The 20,618-nt window shown below is 39.7% G+C and overlaps 1 protein-coding gene across 1 annotated transcript in view; it reads left to right on the top strand.

Annotated features, from left to right (window-relative positions):
- Window positions 1-20,618, top strand: part of RYa-R (RYamide receptor) — a 66,343-nt gene that overhangs the window by 24,614 nt on the left and 21,111 nt on the right. Inside the window, exons 2-4 of the mRNA XM_017181410.3 lie at window positions 3,446-4,236; window positions 6,172-6,288; window positions 6,992-7,190. Of these exons, the coding sequence (XP_017036899.1) occupies window positions 3,584-4,236; window positions 6,172-6,288; window positions 6,992-7,190 (969 nt within the window). The 5' untranslated portion in view covers window positions 3,446-3,583. The remainder of the gene's footprint in view (window positions 1-3,445; window positions 4,237-6,171; window positions 6,289-6,991; window positions 7,191-20,618) is intronic.

Below are 20,618 nucleotides of genomic sequence, written 5' to 3'. Positions count from 1 at the left end.
AAGCCGAAAAATGTGATTTGCTGCTGCCGCTGCCATTTTTCCCGGGAAAATCTAAGACGTTATTACGCTTTCCTCAATGGCGCACATATCCACAGCTTGTACGTGATTTCTTGTCAATATTTTGCATTTTATTTTATTACCAGCATTATTTTCATGTTCCACCATTCTCTGAGTAGCCTGTGGCGTTTTCTCTTTTTAATTTGGATTTGTTGCCTCGGTTTTTATGTACTATAGGTGCCTTTTCCTTGGGTTTATTCCAGCGTCGAACGACGATGTAATTGTTTTGCGTGATTTTGGCATTCGACGCACACATTTTTCCATGTCTTGTTAATATAAAATTGATGAGTTGTTCATTAATCAGGAGGGGCTGTTTGTGGTTGGGAGAATTTTCGATTGCCACTCGGTAAGGTTCAATAAGATGGCCTCATTTCGTAGGCATGAAATTTTTGTGGAATTCGGAGAGGTATGTTTGCTTTAGGGATTTCGATATGAGGTCTCAGTTTGTACAGCTTCTTGATTTAATTTTCAATTATTTAGTAATTTTTTCAGATATTTTCGATATTTCGGGTTGAATTTAATCTGTATGGTTTAATAACTGAATAAATCATAAATAAACAAGAAAGGAAGCTAACTTCGGCACGCCGAAGTTTGTATACCCTTGCAGATTGGTTTTGATGTTTATTTTATAGATTTAAATGCTGAAAACACTCACAAAACAGAGTTTCATTACATTTTACCTATACTTATTATGTTTACAGTTTGACAGTTACAGTTTTACATTCTCAGCTTTATATATTTTATACATTTACCGATCGCTTCTATGGCAGCTATAAGATATAGTTGTCCGATTTTTATGAAATTTATACCAAAATTCTAGAATAATAAAAAAAACGTATATCTCAGAGTAAATAAAAATGCGTTGAAAAACAACGAAGCTATAATTTTATTTCTATTAATTTCTCGATCGTTCCTATGGCAGCTATATCATATAGTCGTCCGATTTTCATAAAATTTTTACCAAAATTCTGGAATAATATAAAATGGCTATATCTCAAAAATGATGCAAAAATATTGAAAAACAGCCAAGTTATAATTTTTTTTCTACAAATATATCGAACATTTGTATGGCAGCTATATGATATAGTCGTCCGATCCGGCCCGTTCCGACATATATAGCAGTGAGAGCATATAGAAGACTATATGCAAAGTTTCATTCAGATAGCTTTAAAACTGAGGGACTAGTTTGCGTAGAAACAGACAGACAGACAGACGGACAGACGGACAGACAGACAGACGGACAGACGGACAGACAGACAGACGGACAGACGGACATGGCTAGATCGACTCGGCTGTTGATGCTGATCAAGAATATATATACTTTATAGGGTCGGAAACGTCTCCTTCACTGCGTTGCAAACTTCTGACTGAAATTATAATACCCTGCAAGGGTATAAAAATTAAATCCCAAAGAGCACAAAAATATCGCAAGTTAAATAAAATTAAGTTTTATAAGTATGTATTTAGCCGTGTTGTCCGTCAAGAAAATCTTTTTTTTTTAGTGTCCCAAAATCTCTTAAGTCCCAGTACATGAAATTATTTAAATAACATTAATGAATAAATTCCTCAACTTTCTGTGACCCAAGACTTACCCGGAAGTGGGCCCGAAATGCCAATAGGCAATGTCAAACATTTTAAATCCGTTGAAATGTGAATGCGAAAAGAATGTGCCAGGATAATTGATAAAAAAAACACAGCAAATTAAAGAAGGACTCAGGCACACGCTCATCCTCATTACTGTGCTGAGATAAGCAATTTACCCCACTTGATAACCTTATCCTGTCCTTGAGTGGGCGGACGTGTCCTTCTGGGTGGGTGGCACTCATCTGTCAGTGTTTGTCAGAGTTCATTCAACGGGATATTAAAACGATGTGAGCCCGGGAAATCAAATGATATGGAATTAAATGAGTCGCAGTATCGGAAGGCCCAAGTTTAAATTACTTTTCGGCTTTTCACATACGTTAAGTCGAGTTTTTCTTCGGCTTCGGTTTGGGTTTTCGACTTTTAAATGCCAACCAAGGGAATGGAGTTTTTGTAGATAGCCTGGTTAATGGGAGAACTTACTTAAATATATTTTATTTTGCATAGTGCTTAAGTTTAATAAACATTTTACTTTAAATAAGACAGGAAAAAAAAGATTTTTATAGCTTGAAGATTATTCAAAATATTTTACACTTCACCTGTTATTTTTACCTTACATTTTTCTTATAAAATATTTGATTACCTTCTGTGTTGTGGTCTATTTTAGGGTGCATAATTTAGAATTACCTTATACCGGATGTATATAATTATATGCTCATGTACCACCCACTCGAGCTCTTATAACGAAAACCGCCCCAAACTATGCAAAGCTTTTTGTAAGAAAAGAAAATGGAAATTATTAAGGGGGGATATACATGTAAACGGTCAACATTTGGCAATTTTTCGTGAATTTTATTTTATATGAAATAGTCAAGCAATAGTCATGAAACTTTGGAGATAGTTAAAAGTAGAATCAAAGATGATACAAAAAATAAGTTATAAACAATATTTTACAAAATGGCGGATTTATGGAACATACGCCGTAGCGCCTCGAGCTTTGAGTTGCCGTGCTATGGACACGATAGAGCTCGTAATTCCTGTCCGAAATCCGTAAACTAAATTTTTTTGTATTCATTACACCTTTATCTTCTATTTGAACCTAAAAAACCAAAAAGAAATCAAGACAAAAAAATTAAATTTTGATTTGAAGGAAAAAATGCCATTTTCAGGTGATCAGTTTTCACTTCCCACCCTCTTAAAAAATAGTAATACTCAGTTTTATAACAACCATGTAGGTTCAAATAGAAGATAATTTCATGCTGATCATAATAAAATTTGATTCACCCCGATATGTTACGTAGTTTTTTGTGAATCATGTCCATAGCATAGGTAGAAATGCAAGAATTTAAAGCTGAGAAAACGACGTTTAAAGTTTTTGATGCGCCCACGTTTACACTTGTATACCTTGCGTTCATACTTGATTTGAGGCACTTAAAGTTGGAATTCGATAATGAAACTTTCAAAGTATGTTCTTTAAGTAATAAACTATTTTTTAAACCAAAAAACAAATTTGCAAAAAAAATTTTGGTTTACATGTATATCCCCCCTTAAGTAGCCGCAATGGAGCATTGCAAGTATTTTATAAAGCGATCTTATTATAGCCCCAAGTTCTGTTGCACCGCGGGAAATAATTTGGGTTTTTAAATCATGTAATTTCTAAATTGATTAAAGATATTTTAATGAATGGGAAAAATGTTTAAGCAATTATATTTTAAGCTCATTGACTTCTTTAAATTATTCTTTTTTTTATTTCCCAACTTGAAGCCAAGTTTCCTGACTTATTATTCCTCCTTGTGTTTGTTTGCAGATGCCAACTTTGAAGGGCCTGGATTTTGGGGCCAGAATGCTGAAGGCGACCGTCAAAGTTTGAGGGACCTGGCTTGAGTTGGCTTGCGAGTTTGCGGTGGTGGCTCCATTGAAGAAGACAACGACGATAGACACTTGAATGGAGCTCGACAAAGACCTAAGGCTTGAGCACAGTCGCCGATTGTTGCCGGAAGGCGATGAGCGGCTGTATTACATCGAGCCGCAGCAGCCACTGCTGCGGAACGAGGAGGACGACTATCTGGACTCCGCCTCGCTGGTGTACAATGTCACCAAGCGGCTGGCGGAGGACGACGGCGGCTCCACCACAACCATTCCGCTCAATTTCCCCGAGCTGGATGAGTCCTTCAACGTGACCATCCTGATGAACTTCAGCTGCGACGTCACGGATGACTCGGAGTCGGGGGATCTGTGGTCCAGCGTCTACTTCAAGAGCGCCGTCTACCTGCTGTACATTCCCATATTCATGTTCGCCCTGATGGGCAACGGCACCGTCTGCTACATCGTCCAGGCCACGCCGCGAATGCGCACCGTTACCAACTACTTCATAGCCAACCTGGCGCTAGGCGACATCCTGATGTCGCTGTTCTGCGTGCCGTCCTCCTTCATATCGATATATATCCTCAATTACTGGCCCTTTGGCATCGTCCTGTGCCACTTTGTGAACTATTCGCAGGCGGTCTCCGTGCTGGTCACCGCCTACACCCTGGTGGCCATCAGCATAGATCGGTATATAGCCATCATGTGGCCCTTGAAGCCAAGGATCACAAAGAGGTAAGTGGGCGAAGTTTTGGATGGGGTGACGGGTTAGGGGTAAAATGTATTTAAATACTTTGAAATTAGCTAGAATAAATATTTTTTTCATAGCAATTTTATTTTAAATTAAATTAAAGCCAAAGGGTTCCCTTCAAAGCTTGAACAAGGCGAACAAGTTACCACAAAAAAGCATTCAACAAATGCATAATAATTAAAATTTATGTGCAATTCAAAGAAATATTTCCATAGGTAATTTTCTGTGCTGGCAATTTTCATAGTTTTTTCCGTCAAAATTCAGCAGCAAAAGGCAGAAATATTACGTTTTAAAATAAAAGCAGCTTTAATGCCCAATTAATTTCATAAGAGCCTCTGGTAAAAAGCAAATAATAATGATGAATATTAATAATAAAAAAACTTAAACGTTTAAAATAAAAGTACCTTTGGTTTAATATATAATTGTTATCATTTAGTTAAATTATAAATACATTTAATTAATGTTTAATGTTGCAAAATAAATATGCCAGCAATTTGGGAAATCTTCTACACTTTTTCCCGCCCATTTCACCCCCAGTTTTCCCCTTCCTTTAAATAGTTCCTCCAACTATTTTAGTTCAAGTGTCAAGTTGGGACTCTGAGTGGCGTGCCTGGACACCGTTAAGTGACCGCTGAGGGTATTTGCACTGCCCTTCACGCTGACACTTTCCACTTGACCCCAAGCAACCATCCGAGAGCAAGCCATCTCCAGGGAGTAGGCCCTGAGTGGCTCCCAGCTCGTGTTAATTGGTTTAAATAGTAATCCGAGACCCTGACGCGGCGGCATTTGCTCAAAATCCAAAGCCGGCATCGTCCATCGACTGCATGGCAAACGTCAATTGGTTTGGTAACGAGAGACGGTTCCCTCATCCCGGTGTGTGTCACTCATCCACCGACATCCATCTCAGCTCCCGCTGAGTTTTAGGCAGCGGCGGCTATGAGTATTTTACGCTCAGGCGACTCTTAATGGAGCTTACGGGGTAAGGGACGAGGAAGTGTAGGAAGTGCGTCAAAACTTGGATATTTGCGCAGAGAAAAATATTAGAAATATACCTATATTAAAAGAGCTTTCAAGTTTAAAATTGATATACAAATTCTGTAGAAATAGCAAAATTAATTTTAAATAATTCTCAGTAGTTTTAATAATAGTCCAATTTAAAATATTTCCTTTTAACACTTAAAAAAAAAAATACAAAATACAATTTTTATTTGCTTTATATACAAAAAACAGCTTACATTTCTCTCTCTGTCTGCCATTGGCTTAAAAACCCACTGACGTCAATGTTTGCATATGTTTGGTGGTGGCCAACAGCCATCCTTCGTGTCTTTTGCAAATATTTGTGGCGACATTAAAGCAAATACCGCTGATAATTATTCAACATGACTGTGCGTAGCTACCGCAAGGCGGTGAGCGGTCCTCAAGCCGAAACCCTACCGATTAATGTTAAGTGCTTAATGCCCGCTTATCATGCTCAGAGGCCGCCGGATGAAGCTATTGAGCCCAGAGTTGGCATCATTCATACGCCACGGTGAGCACCAGGAGTTTGTTGGCAGAACTGCTTAAGAATTTATGAGCACACTTTTTTTCAGCCAACTGGATTACAGATGACTTTAAATAACAGACATTTTAAATATTTATCAGGGCATCAAATGTGTTCTTATGAGCGCACTCAAAAACAAGTCTCAACTTTGACCTTTTGGAGTTATGCTAAAACATTAGGCATTAAGGACGTAATATGTTTTATTTGGAATTGGAATAATAAAGTCAAGTACTTATATTTTCGAACATAATATCGTAAGCAAATGTTTGATGCTTATTTTGAGAAACTGTTGAGCTCGGTTGAGTATTACTTATAATAACTGATGAATTAAATATTCAACAGCCACTAAAGTGTATTATCTTTCCCCGTCTCCTTGCAGATATGCCAAGTTCATCATAAGCGGCGTTTGGTTCATAGCCCTGGCCACCGCCTTTCCCATCCCGCTTGTCTCCCGCCTCGTCCAGCCGCCGTCACCCTGGCACCAGAAGTGCGACAAGTGAGTAACGCTTTAGTGCTAACAATAACAGGCACTGAACAAAAAAATATTTCAAAAATATAATATAGAATTTAATAAAGTAAATATGAATATATAATAGTTAGAAAAATCTATGCAACTTATATAAATTCCATTTGTAAATTGTAAAAAGTTTTTTTTAAAGAATTTTGTATTTGTGGCCTAAAAAGACTTAATGGAAGTGTCTCCGTGCGAAGATGGATGTGTTGGGCATTAGGCCTAACTGCCACAATTCCGGGGAATTTCAACTTGAAGACAAAATCCCAGAAAGGATGTGAGAGCAGACGACATTCCTTAAGTGGAGCAAAAATAAAATATATTACAAACATTTTTGCGCTTTGGCTTTCGGAGAAAAAAGCGAGAGAGTATTTTTAACTTTTGCCAGGATAATGCGAATGCAAATAGAAATCTCATCTCCCTTCTCCAACTGAGTTTAACTATGCTGAAAGTCATATCTAATTGCAACAGCAGGAGCGGGGGAAAGCCCTTGGCATAAAAATGTAATTGCACACTCATCCGTGAAGGCTAGAATACTAGGACGGGATAGCCTTTTAGTCCATTGTGACAGTTTATTTGAAGCTGCCCGCATAACTGTCCACTCGAAACTAATGCACTGCCCCTCTTGTGTCGCTCTCTTTCCATGTGATGTCCTTTGTCCCTTGTGCGTGACGGACGCATCCATCAGATACATCTGCCGCGAAATGTGGCCGGAGCGGAACCAGGAGTACTACTACACGCTCTCCTTGTTCACGCTGCAGTTCGTCGTGCCGCTGCTGGTCCTCATCTACACGTACACCCGCATCGCCATCCGCGTCTGGGGCAAGCGGCCGCCCGGCGAGGCGGAGACCTCGCGCGACCAGCGAATGGCACGCTCCAAGCGCAAGGTGAGTCCACTTCGAGTTATACTTTTCCCTTTGGATGCCCCACCTCGAGTCGACCGCAAAAACTAATTTGGCTGCCAAAATGGACCAGGTCCATTAGGGAAGGGTTTTTGGATATATAGAAAGTGGCGTTTAGAACATATGGTGATGGAGTCTTGTGGGTGCTCTTCCGTTGGTCCTTGCTGGGAACTGTTAGAAAATTGAAACTAAAAGTCTACAAAGTCAAAAATAGAAATTTTATTTATAAATAAATATCGGTTTCACTTAAATATACCTTTCCTTCCGTCGATATCCTTTGCATATAGCTCAGTCTTTATCTGCTCGTTTTTCAATATGCTAAAAATGTTTTCCGTTTCCGTTTTCCTTCTTCTTTACTTCTGTCCGGGATATTTGTAAAAAAAAGTGTTGTTGAATAATCAGAAGTGGTGGAAACAGCAGGACGATTGTTAATTGAATGACAGAGCACGAAGCAATAGGGAAATTCAAGGGAATTTCTTAGAATTTAAATGAAGTGGAACAGAAATTAACTTACGCCTCGAACTGAAAGAATTCAGTCAGCTACAAATGATTGTTGGGAAATAATTGTGGGTATTTTAAGTAAATACATACAACATATAATAAATTTTTATACTACAAGTCGTAGTAACTTGAATAAGAAAAATATACAAGTTTGGAAAAAAATATAAAAAGTTTGAAAACTTTTCTTAAAGAATAAGAAGATAAGCCACACTTATCTTATATATTATCTTTATAATTATAAATCATACATACATATTATAAGTAAATTTAAGGATAATGCCTTCCTTATTTAAATAAGAAATATTTATTTAATGAATTTATTATTTTATATAAAATAATTACAACATTTTGAAATACATGTTTTTCAAATATTTATTTGTTTAATTTATTATTTATTAATGATTGAGGCTTAATAAAAATGAGGCTATTTGTTCTTGCCTCAACAATGAAGTACTTAATTCCTCCATTGAATCTATAATTTTTAAACCCCTAAATATATTATCTAAATTATTGTATATTACAAAAAGGAGCCAGCAATTAGTTTAATGGGCTGTACTTACCTTAGCAAATGTATACAATTTTCTTGCATAATTCCAACCACCAGCGCATCTCTTTTAACCCATCTTTTTTTGGCGTTTCTGTTGGCTCTGGAGTTTAACCCCAATCGCAGCACCTTGCCACTGCCACAACTGCCTCGGTCTGCAGTCAATGACAAGCCTCCCCACTTGTTAGAGGAGCTGCTGCTCCAAGTGAACTCAAACTCAAGCTCGAATTCAGACAGAGACTCGAGTTAAAGCCAAAGCGGAGCCGGGACCAAACTGAGCCATCAAGCAGGCGGAGGTCTGTGGCAACGACAACCAAGACGATGACGACAGCTGTCGAAGCAGCCTCAATCTTCAAATTGATTTTGCATTTTTTTGCGGAGAAGAAAACCCGGGGTCAATGGGGAGCAAGCGTGGCAAGGCTGGCGGCTTCCTGCTCCTCTCTGAATTTGTAAGGGGTATGGGGATTTAAAGAAGGGGTTGGGCAAGAAAAAAGGTTGAGACTTTATTTAAAAAAATGTATACATTCTTAAGACTAACATATTAAGTCACAGAAAATTCCTTGCTTACTTAAAAAAGGGGTTATTTGTAGTGTTTAAATGAAATAAAATTAAATTAACCCACCTTAATTACGGCATATATTCAATGTATAAGAGCATTTATAGCCTCGACTTCTGTTTTGTTTTTTTCTCCGATTTTCGAGTTGTGATTTTGGGCCGTGGCAGCATGCCAAATAGCATGTAATGCTCACATAATGCTCAGGCAGCAGGCACTAGTCACTGGGCACGGCCACTATTTACAATATTTACAATAAACTTGCGCGCCCCGGGTTTCGGCTGAAGTAAATGAGAAAAGATTTATGCGGTGCATGTGGCTGGGTACTTGGTACTTGCCTCCAACTGCGCCCGAAGATGCCATCCAAACCAGCGTCTCGTGTGATCTTCCAGGAAATCAATTGCCATTGGGGTTGGGGGCGGAGGACCACGTAACCACTTGGGTTGTCAAACGAGCCCCCTAAGTCGATGGCCAATTGTGCAGCTGAGGAAATAATAAAAAACAAAAATAGGGAAAACCTGAAAGCCAGTTGGTCTGGACAAGAGTGTGAATTTGTGTGCTGGCAACGACCTTTCCCAGAGACAGCTGTTCCAATGGTCAGGATATTCCGCTTTGATTTTAGCCAAATTTTGAAGTATAAAGACAACAAGTTATGCCATTTTAAGCCCTACTTCAGGTAAAGCCGGCAGACTTTGATGGCTTCACCCAGGCAGGCCCAGTAATTATAATCGCCATATTTGAGGGACGCCATCAGGGGAAGCCCCATGACTGGCCAATCCATAAGACGACCCAAGACAGGGTCGGGACGGGAAGGGAAAGCAAGAAATATACAATTGCTGACAGTTTTTCGCCCACCGCTGTGCAATGTTACCCAATTCCGAGCCCAAGGCGATGCGGCAACTTCATCTGCCATTCACTTTTCTTGAGATGCAGTGGCTCTGCAATCCCTGACCATCCTGCGAGGCCTGCTCGTTGCCCAAAAAGTAGCTGCAAATAGTTATTTGGTTACTTAACCCCGGCAACAATTTCGCTGACTTGGATTTTTCTCATTTTCTCATGGCTGCTGCGATTGCTCTCCCTTCTTCCGTCCGACGTCCAGCGTTGACAATTTCTTCCTAGTGTCTTACGTCGTTCAAACATTACATTTCTGCAGCATTTGGCAGCTGAAATGATTAGCAAATTGCTCGCTCTCTGTACCCATGGGATCTCGGCTCGGCGCTTTCCTTGAAAATTGCAATCGTAATTGTCGCCCCGTTGTCAAAAGTCGATTGAAAATTAAACATTTATTGGGTAATCTTTAAATAAATAGTTGTAGAGAGGGCAAGCCATGAGGAAAGAGGGATACCAGACGTATACGTGATGCAGGTTTTGAAGGAGCAGCTTGTAGTAATTGGAAGGGGAAAAATAATTGCAATTAGTTATAAAGAATATTTTTAATAAAGTAGCTATTTGTAGGGAGAAAGCGGGCGGAAAAGGAGGGTTTCTTGGCGTATACGTGATGTTAGTGTAAGGGGAACATTTAAAGGAGATATGCACTTAATATTTATTTAGTTAGTAATAAACAATGTTAATGTTCATATTTATCTTACAATTAACAAAAGGGCTTTAAAACTATAGTTAATTTTTAGTTTACTTAATTCTTATTCTGAGAGACTCTTCGATTTTTGGTTTTATTTTATTTGTATCCCTAACGCTTCAAGTTGAAAACTTATAAATTATTGTGCTCCTAACCTAATTAAAAAAAAAAAAATAAAAACACAATTCTATTCCACCAGCAGAAGCCTTTTTTTAATCCATTTGAATTACTTCAAATCCATTTTAAAATTGCAAAAAATTAACAAAAATCTAGCATTCGCTTTTGCTTTTGCTTGTGCTTTTGTTTTTGCCTTGCAGTTGCTTTTGTCAATATTTGTCAAGTGTTTCCTAAATTCGTTTGCACGAGTTGCAACTCACAGACCATCATCTAATTGCTGGGAAACACAGACACCTCGCAGCGGGGCGAAACAATCAGCCGAATAATATTATTGCTGACTTGGGGCGATGACACTTCATAGCGATTGCGCCTTAGGATTGAGTACGAGTATCGGGATTTTTTTTTTTTTTGCACAACCAACTATCATCGATCGATCGGCGGTGGCAGCTGGCCAACGCCACCGAATCTGCATTTGCATCTGCATTTGCACCTCCACCGGCAGCGGCATTTGCATCAGCGCCAGACTGCGTTTTGTCACTAATGTGTAATGTGTAGGAAACGCGGCTCATTTGGCGCGATTGCTTCTTGTTTGCTGGCAAAACGTTAATTGCATAATTGACAGCAAGAGGCGTAACTCACGGCCCGAAAGTGGTCATGTATTGGATTGGCCATCGTCATCATCATCACCAACTTGTCTTCGTAGTCGCTGTCGCTGTTGTCCTCCCAATGCCTGGTCATGGCGCTGGAGACGCAGCCAAGAGACTGATGAGCCAGGGGCAGGTCCGGGTCTCCCATACCAAAAGAAGGGGGCGCGGCAGCAGTCCAATCCGCAACGGGTTCCCATTTATACTTTTTCTCTTTTTGTTTGTTGCATTTTATTACCCTTGGAGATGCTCTGCAGAAAAGTGTATACAATGAAGTTGTTGGAATTGCCAAGTAAATAAATATATAAAAATTAATTTAATATATTAATTACTTGATACGAAATCCACAAAATATCCTCCATGAAAAGAAAGATTTTTCCCTAACTTTGTAGCTAGTTTTAAAGGGTATTCCCTTCTTCATCACTCCTTCTTGATTTATTTCCCCGAGTGATGCTGCTGCCGAGGACTGGCGTTGCAGCGGCGTCATCGTCTTCTCTTTCAACGGAATTGTGTTAAAATGTTAATTTCATGTTACGTAATCTGTGTCATATCCAGCCGGCAGAAAGGCAGAGCCAGCCAGCCTGGTAGAGGCATTTGGCCAGCCAGCTGGAGCTGGGATTGGGATCTTCATCATCGCGCTCAGTCCATGGATACAATGGGGAGTGCATGTGAAAAAAGTGAGAGGATTCCCAGGCTTGGCCAGTGGCTGCAAACACACACATACACACTGGCACACTCCACACACCCCCACACCCACGCAGCAGAGTGCACTTTGTGCGTTTTGTGGCAAATTAAAAGATAAAACCCACAGAAGGCAGCAGCTGCAGAGGCAGCAACAGGCTGCAATTAGTCTCTCTCTTCTTGCCATTCGTTTATCTCGCAGTTTGCATCTTTCTTTGCGGTACTTCCCCCTCTGCAAATTCCGGTGGTTCCCTTTTGTGAGTTTTAAACCCTTCCGTGTCATTGATTTATTTCCATCCAATTTATTTTTGGTCCACATGTCTGCAGTGGATGGTTATTCAAAGGTTTTTGGTTTTATTTTTTGGCAAGGAAATATTGCAGTTTTCTGGCAGATTGGGAGAATACAAATTAGGAAAGTTGCCAAGTAATAATTTCAATGAAAATCTGAAATTTAAATTCTTTAATTTAAAGGAAATATAATCCTGTGTAAAAAAACAGGGTAATACATTTTATTTCTAGTAAACACCTAAGAGGACTATGTTTTCCAACCTGCCATGACTGAATATTTAATTTATTTAATAATGATGTTTGTTTATTTATTATTATTTTTTTACCGCAGATGACTTTGTCCCAATATTGACACTCTCAATTTACCATCATTAATGCAGGAGTCCAACTATTAATTCCGAGTCTTGGCGGACGGATGGATCATTAAGGGTATTGCATAATGAGCGGACGGCAGTCCATTAATTATGGAACAAACACGTAGCAAGACATTAACATTAAGAGTGGACTTTATGGTCGTGTGCTCTTCTCTCGAGCTCTGTGCTTGTCCTCGGGCATAAAATTTATCAGCCTGCCAATTTTGGCCATTCGTTTTTTCGGTAATTTCAGCTTAAATCAATAAAACTAAATGTTGTGTTTATTGTGGCGCAACATTCAGGAGTTTGGCGTCCATAAATCAGCCAATTAATGTCCGACACTCTCTTTGGGGAAGGACATGATGGTATGTAAATAAATTTCAGTTTAGTTTGGGTAATTATGTGGGGGATAAATGGAGTTAAAGGAGTTGGAGGAGCAGGGTGTTGTTAGGGTAATTTGTCTTTTATATAGAAAATTAAGGATCACAAAGGATCATAGGACTTCTAGTATATATATAATATTTTATCTGTATATAGACTATTCCTTTATATTATACTCAAAATTGTGACTTAATTCCAGTAGTTTTCTGGCCATCTTTGGCATGACTTGCACCATCAGAAAGAGAGAAGGAGCGCCTGGAGTTGGTGCTTGACTTCAGCTTGGCCGACAGCTGTCCGGCTTTTTTGGTTGCATCGCAACTGCTGCTGGCTGCCTCTGTTGCTTTTGTTGCCTGTTGTAGCATGAGATAACATCTGTCCGCCCCCCGATTTTTTTACCTGCTCCTCCTCCTCCTCTCACCTGTCTGTTTGTGCTTGTTTGTCGGCTGCGTTTGTTTCATTTGTTCGCTTATTTGTTTGTTTGTTTGTTTGGTTGTCTCGCTGGTGTCCGAACAAGTTTATTCTACAAAAGTGAAAGGTATCGGACGGGGCAGTCAGTGTCTGTGAGTTTGAGTATGGGTACACGAGTTCGAGTACGAGCACCCAGTATGAATGTCGTCTGCCAGAAATGTGTGTCAGTGACGCACTAAAAACCGATCATCATGAATGCGAGTGCCCCTAATGAAGATGCCTCGGCTGAAGACAGCAGGGGGGCCACAATGCACTGCTATTAAAAAGTTCTGAAGCTAGAAAAAATATATTTATAATAGTTAGAATTCAGAAAATTATAAGGAGACATTAAGAGGAAAATTTTAATATTTCAAAAATGTTTTCCAAATTTTTTTAAACCAAAGTTACTATAAAGAAGGTAAAGTTACTATATAGAAGGTTGCAGCTCTAGAGACTTATTATTTCTTTGATTTATAAACTAAAAAAATAAAAAAGTTATAGTAATACTTGTATTTTAAACTATTTTCTTCAACATATTTCTCCCCTCTCTGCTGCCACGCACATCTGGGCTGGGCTACAAGCCTCTTAAGGTTATTGAGCTAGTCAAAGCTTCTCGATAATGACGTCTGCCTCAGAAACTCTGAATATGTAATAGAACCACATATAACCGCATCAAATGGATGCCAGCTGCAGCTTGGCAACATTGCGTATACGCCTTGTACGGCGCTTGGTTACAAATGAATGGGCTGTCCAGCCGACTAACAAGCCAGGCAGCTGACCAAATGCAAAATGCGAATTCAAATTAGTAGTTGACCAAGGATGATGGCTTACAAATTGAAGTCGAGTTCAAATCTGACTATCCAATTACATAACACTTTGATTTTCCAACATGCATTTGGTAATTAAATGACTTTAATGAAAGGTGAAAATGAAACAAGAGCAATACAATTTTCTTCACTCAAAAGTTCATCATTCAATGCGCTGCCGTGTCATTACGGAAATCATCACGATGGATCTGCCTGCCCCCCAAAGTGGCAATTCACGCCACATTAACCCCGTTTTCGGGTTCGTTTCAAAAAAGGTGTAACTGCATCCGTGTTCCAGGCATCCAACCGGGCTGGGCTGGTTTTAATTAAAATGTGTACAACGAACAGCCAGCAGCCAACAGCCTGGCGAATGGACAATGTCTGCTGGGCATTTATTTATCTGTGAGGCTCACACCCTAGACTGCAGGTTTTTCCCCGTTTAATTTCTTTGGGATGAAAGGGAGATGGTATCAGAAGCACAGGGAAAAAACTAGGGGAGTTTTTCTCTAAAACCAAAGTCTTTTAAATGAGAATCGTTCTGATTGATGATTTCTAAGAAATTTGTGTCAGAGCAAACTAGTTAAGCTAAGAAAATTAATTAAATTAATTTAAATAAACAAAATATTATATAAATTTCATGGTATATATAGCCGAAAAATCTTGACTTACTTCATATAATATTTAACCTAAACTTAACTTTGGATTTCCTTTAAATCTCGAAGAAAATACCCTAATGTGACTGCTCTGATTTATGGGTTTTCCTTTCCGTGTAGCATTAACAACAGGTAGCTGGTGTCGGTTTTGAGGTATGGGAGTCACGAACATAGGATCACAAACAATTTAGATTGAAGTTTCCCCATTTTCCTCATCGAAATATAATTCAAATTGATAAGCCGCCTCTTAATGGGCCGGCTCTTAATGACCAGTAGCCAACGTTGTAGCGGCGGCCACAGCGGGTTAACATTAACACCAGGCTGCCTTCGTTTGCTGGCTTGTTGTCGGTTCCCATTATCTTCTCTGGGGTTGGCACTTTAAACCCGTAATTAGTTTACACTTGCGGTAATTGCGGCATAAATCTTCAACTTGCCAAGTGTCGTAATACACACACAATCCCTATCGGTGTCCCTCGGGGGCGTCAGAGTGTGAGTTTTTACACACACACATGTGCTGGTGGACAACTTTATATCTGCATCCCTTGCCAGGTCCCTTCCTTTTCCCGTCTCCATTACCAGCTTTATTCCCATCTGCCTCAAAATGATTTGTGGCCTTAAGTGGGCCTGCCTGCTACGTCTTGCTCCGCAAAAGAAGTCACCATCTCTGGCGAATCTCTGGCGCATCTCTGGCAACGGGGACTCGGAAAAGTGAAGTGAATTAGAGACCAACGGCAGTGCAGCTGCACTGGAAAAAATGTTTGCTTTATTTTTGTAAAAAAGAGATTTTGTATTTTAAAAACTAAATAAACAAGGATGTCTTTATCATAGTTAAACAAATTTATTTAAAATAACACAAATTAAGACATTCAGTTCTTGAAAAGGTTTATAATTTGCTTTAGAGTTCTCAAATATTTATTCTGTGAAAGCAATTGCAGTCCCTTGTAGAATTTTAGCGAATAATAGTCATCTTGCCTTGACTCTATCCTTTATCAAATACATTGATTTTATACAATACATTTTTATTGTATTATTTTTTTATTTATAACTGTTATTAACTTCTAAATTTCTCGCAGTGCCCATCAACTTGTGGTTGTATCTCTCTTTTTTTGCGCTCGAGTTGGGCTGTTGTCACGCCATTTTCAAATAAACAGCGCAAACTGTAAATATCATTTCTATCCCGACTGCAAATAAAACCATGAGCATGGCTCCCCAGACTCCCAAAGCCACATCTACGTCCACATCCGAGCTTGTTGCTCATTGATGGTGCAGAGGCGAAGAAGAAGTGTTTTGGCTCCATTTGGCTAGTGGTTCTCATGGCGGAAATAATATGGCCCTATCATGGCTCGGACCAGTTTCATGACGCAGCATCTGCGGGCTTGCCGCTCCTCCGCTCCGCTCCATCTTCACTCCACGAGCGATTGTCTTGCTCCCGCTTTCCCAGCTTCAGCTTTTCCGAGCGGCGCGTGTGCGTCTGTGATGCTTTTATGGGTATTTGGGCATTCGGTGGGGCATTGTCGCCCCGTTTTATGGGGCTATTAAGGTGTCGTCTGTGCGACTGTTGCCGCAATTGTACAATTGTCCCATTGTCTGCCCGGTACGGAAATGTCGCGTGCTGAGAGGGCTTCCCCTCCACGTTCGGGTTAAATGATGACGGGTATTGGGAGTTCGAATATGGCTCTATTTAGATGGATTTTTATTTCATTTAGTACATTCTGTATACATATTTACTTGCTTGGGATTTAAAAACACCCAGATAAATTAACTATCGCTCACCTTCCCCTAAATGCTAGTTATTTTCTTTCAATTTCCCCCAAAATCTCCCGTCTTCTAATCCATTTCCGATCCAGATTTGCAAATTAAAACCACAGCTCACGCTGCTGAAACTTAATTGCATTTCTTCGTAATGGAAGATGTTAACACAAAAACTATCAAAAAGGAGAGCAAAGGAAAAAGCGAATAAATTGGCTGGGAAAATGTTTTTTGGACACCCAACCACCGCTGAAACGTGAAAATGTGCGAAAGAAGCTTGCACTTTCTCTCTCTCTTTTTCTCGAAAAACCCAACTTCGGTTCTGCATACATAAAGCTGAGATACAGATACAAGATACGGTTACCACAGACACAGCTGCCAAGCGACCACGAGCAACGAAGGCACACGACGCGACGACCATATGTATCCGTGAGATACAGATACCCGCTCTTGGCCAGCCGCCAGGCAGCTTAATTAAAACGTGAGCAATTGCTGTAATGAGAGTGCCGGCTGATTAAAGGCGAGTAGGTGCATCCACCGACTGCAGTCACCCAGGGGCACGCATCGTCGTGAAGAGGCTATTGCAGTTGGAGATGGGGCATAGCTTGTATCGAGATATTGTTGAGTTTTTTGAATCGGAAAAACATATTTCAAAAAGTTACTTAATATAATATTAAAAAAATCCTATTTGTATAATGTTTTATTATTTTTCTCTTAGAAATATATATAATATTTAAAGTGTTTTTGTAATTTAAATCTGAAACCCAGCAGTTTTGTTTTGCCACCACTAGTTGCAATCGAAGTGGCTTTTGCAGATACACAGATATGGTACATTTATGCACCCGAGCGATATATGCAACCGTGGCGGCACTCGTGCGGTAGCCAATTAGTGGGCGTGGCCTAACTGCCCCGACAATGAGCCCATTTAGCATAAATGCGTAAAAGTTTAGCGACAGCCAAGCCATCATATTCCACGGGGATGGAGGACTTGCGTAACTCGGTTACCACGTGTGGAACGCTTGGCTGCATGCACATTCGGCATCCGTGAGATACGCGTTTGCTGGTGTGACCGAAATGCAAACATTATGCTAATGCCAATGGCCACAAATTTAGCCATTTCGTCGTTTGGGATTCCACGGACCAGTAGCTTCATGGAAATTAATCCTGCAAGCTGTTGGCTGCCAATTTAACGCTTTTCACTAGCGGGTCTTCAAGCTGGTCTGCTATTTCCTTATTTATTTGTATTTTATATTATTTATAAACACGCCCACTACTATATCCAGCCATCTCAATCAAAAACTTAATTTATTAAACTAAAGCAAGGCTATGAAAATGCCAAAAGAATAAAACACAAAACTAGCAGAAAAACCAGTTGGATAACATGAAATAAAAGTTAGTCAAGTGGCAAGCATTTTTATTTTGTAATCAAGACCAACAAAGGCCTTGGAAAATTCTTCACCTAAAATTATTGAAACTTACGCAACAAAAGCAAGAAATATAGAAAAATACAAGTATAATGCTTTATTTATAAGAAACTTCCTCAAGAGCTTAAACTGGCTGAGCTAAAAATTACAACTTTGTTGCTTGCATTAAATTTAACACAGGCAAGTTAACATTTATTTTATGCCTGCTAACATCGAAAAAATTACCAGCATTAAAAGCATTAAGCTATCTTTCCTTGTCGATTTCTGCCCACGTTCCTAGCCGGCCAACTCTTCCTGGAGGGCCAAGTCGTGGCTGCGCCAGAGTATCTTGTGGCGATGCTCTCCTGTCCTGCCCTGAGTCTGTGGCTTTGCCGCACCAGCACTTCCTGACACGTTTTCCCAATCGAAAGGTTAAATGTGGAGCCAGTTTTCTGGGACTCGTTGCCTCCTTCGCCTTGGCCAGACACTTTTTGTGGCAGACGGCAAAACTTACGAGCTGCAACTGTGGCAAGGTCTGCAAGGTTAAAAGCGGCTAGCACCAGTCGTCGTGAATGCGACCACTTGCCTTTGGATTCATCTGCGGCTGCTGGAAAATCTGCGAATCCAAATCGCACATCGAAACCAGTTCCACCAGTGACCTTTCGTGCCGAGCGCAATTTTCATAAGCCCCTAATCGAGCCGCGTGTCAAGTGCGTGTGTTTTTTATGCTGCTGCCTGCATCTGGCGATGATTATGTAGCGGGGCAGGGCAGCTTAAAGATATGTATCTCGTAAAATTAGAGAAACTTGCCAAATGTATGGACATTTTTCACAGGTTTTGGGCACGCAACATAATGCGCTGGCTTAGACAAATGGCATTACTGACAAAAATGATTGAAAAAGGCAAAAACCTATAATTAAACTGTACTTTTTTGTATATGTATTTCGTATTTATAATAATAAACTTATATTGCTGGCATTATAAACATTTATTTAACTAAAATCATAATCGTTAGGCCAGCCATTAAAAGTTAGAAATGTCAAAGAATTCCTTAAATATTTATTTGATATTTATAAATGGATTTTGTATTCCTATTTCTTAAATAACTTTTTATTTTTCCCTCAGTGCATACTCCCATGTGCGTGACTCGTCAGGTGGCAAAGGTGCCTTGGGACTTATCGGTTTTAGAGGCGTTTAAATTGCCTTCAATTTGGTTGGTCCATGATTTGGCCTTGCCACAGAATACCCGCACAATCCTTTCCTTTTTATTTTCTTTCTGTCAGGGATTATGTAAGGGGCTTAACCCTTTCACTTCTTCCCCTGACCATTTATTATCTTTTTCGCATTTTCGATGAAGTGATTTTTGGCCAAAGGAACAATTATCACCACATTGCATACGAATTTGTGGACGCCCTACACCGACCAGTATCTTAGGTGTATCTTCTCAATATCGTCAACATCTGGGACACGTCCGCTCATTATTATTTGCGCTGCCAATTGAAGCAGTTTCGGGTTTGCTTTACCTGCCGAAATGATGACAACACCACCGCCAACACGCGACAGCCACTCGACCGGCAACTGCTAAACAATCCACTCTGGCGGCTACTTTGCATGAATACCAAGCGAAAATTGATTTAAGTGACCTTGTTGAGTCCTGGATGCCCTTTAAGAAATGATGTAAAATATATATACATTTATTTTAGATTATTTTGAAATTTATATATGGTTTCTTTATATATTTTTGGTATTTAAAATCGATTAATATCAAAGGGATATTATTTATTTATTACTTATATATATACTTTTTATCTATGTTTTTTTGTCCTTTGGTATAATTAAAACAACTTAATGAAATAAGCAATACCTTTAGCATATCCAAGTACTTGTTTCCTTAATATTTTTTTACATTTTAAATAAATACGGCGACTGTCACTTTACAAAAGAATGTTTTAAACCGAAAGAAATCTCATTATTCAAGGAATCAATTCAAAGTGGTCTTAATAAATAATGACAGCTATTGTCAGTTAATTGAACCGATAATAATTGTAATTGATTAAAGACTTTGTTATGGGTTATGTTGTATGTAATACTTTAACCGCTTATGGAAAGTACACTATACTCGTACAAATTGATTGGATAATGCAGATGAATGCGGCAGAGACTGTGCCATCCGAGTGACAGTTCCAGATTAATTACGGGCAACCGGCGGCCGATGTTGAAAAATACTTCAATGGGCATCTTCATCGTCGCTTTTGGTCGTAAAAGCGAAAGTTTACCTTCCGATGGGAATCTCCAATCTCGGTTTCAGTTTGTGGACTCTGGTCGTTTATCTTTGGGTTCAATTTAAGCTTACCCAATTGGGGGTGGGGGTGGATTCCCATCCAGGAGAGCCGGTCTTTGGTCATCCTTTTTGGCGCATTTTGCCACGCGTTTTTCAGTGGCCATAAATCGCCTTGATTATCGCGCCAACGCCACTCGAATCGACAACTGAGGTCTCTCCTCATCTTTCATAACTCGATTCCGGGGACTGCCGCATCCTGGAGCGGGTCTGATGGCCATTATGTAACCACCAATGGAGAGGCCTCTCTTGTCTTTGACTGTCATTTGTCGGCCGTTCTTTCACTTTTCACAGTCGATGCCGCGCTGCCCTTAATTGATTTTAACAAGTTTTCAGCCTCGGTCGTGTTTATTTTGTTGGCCTTTCATGGTTCCCTTGG

The sequence above is a fragment of the Drosophila kikkawai genome, chromosome 3R, assembly GCF_030179895.1.
Source record: "Drosophila kikkawai strain 14028-0561.14 chromosome 3R, DkikHiC1v2, whole genome shotgun sequence".
Lineage (NCBI taxonomy): Eukaryota > Metazoa > Arthropoda > Insecta > Diptera > Drosophilidae > Drosophila > Drosophila kikkawai.
Note: the sequence above shows the minus strand (reverse complement) of the source record. Positions and strands in the feature narration are given on the sequence as shown.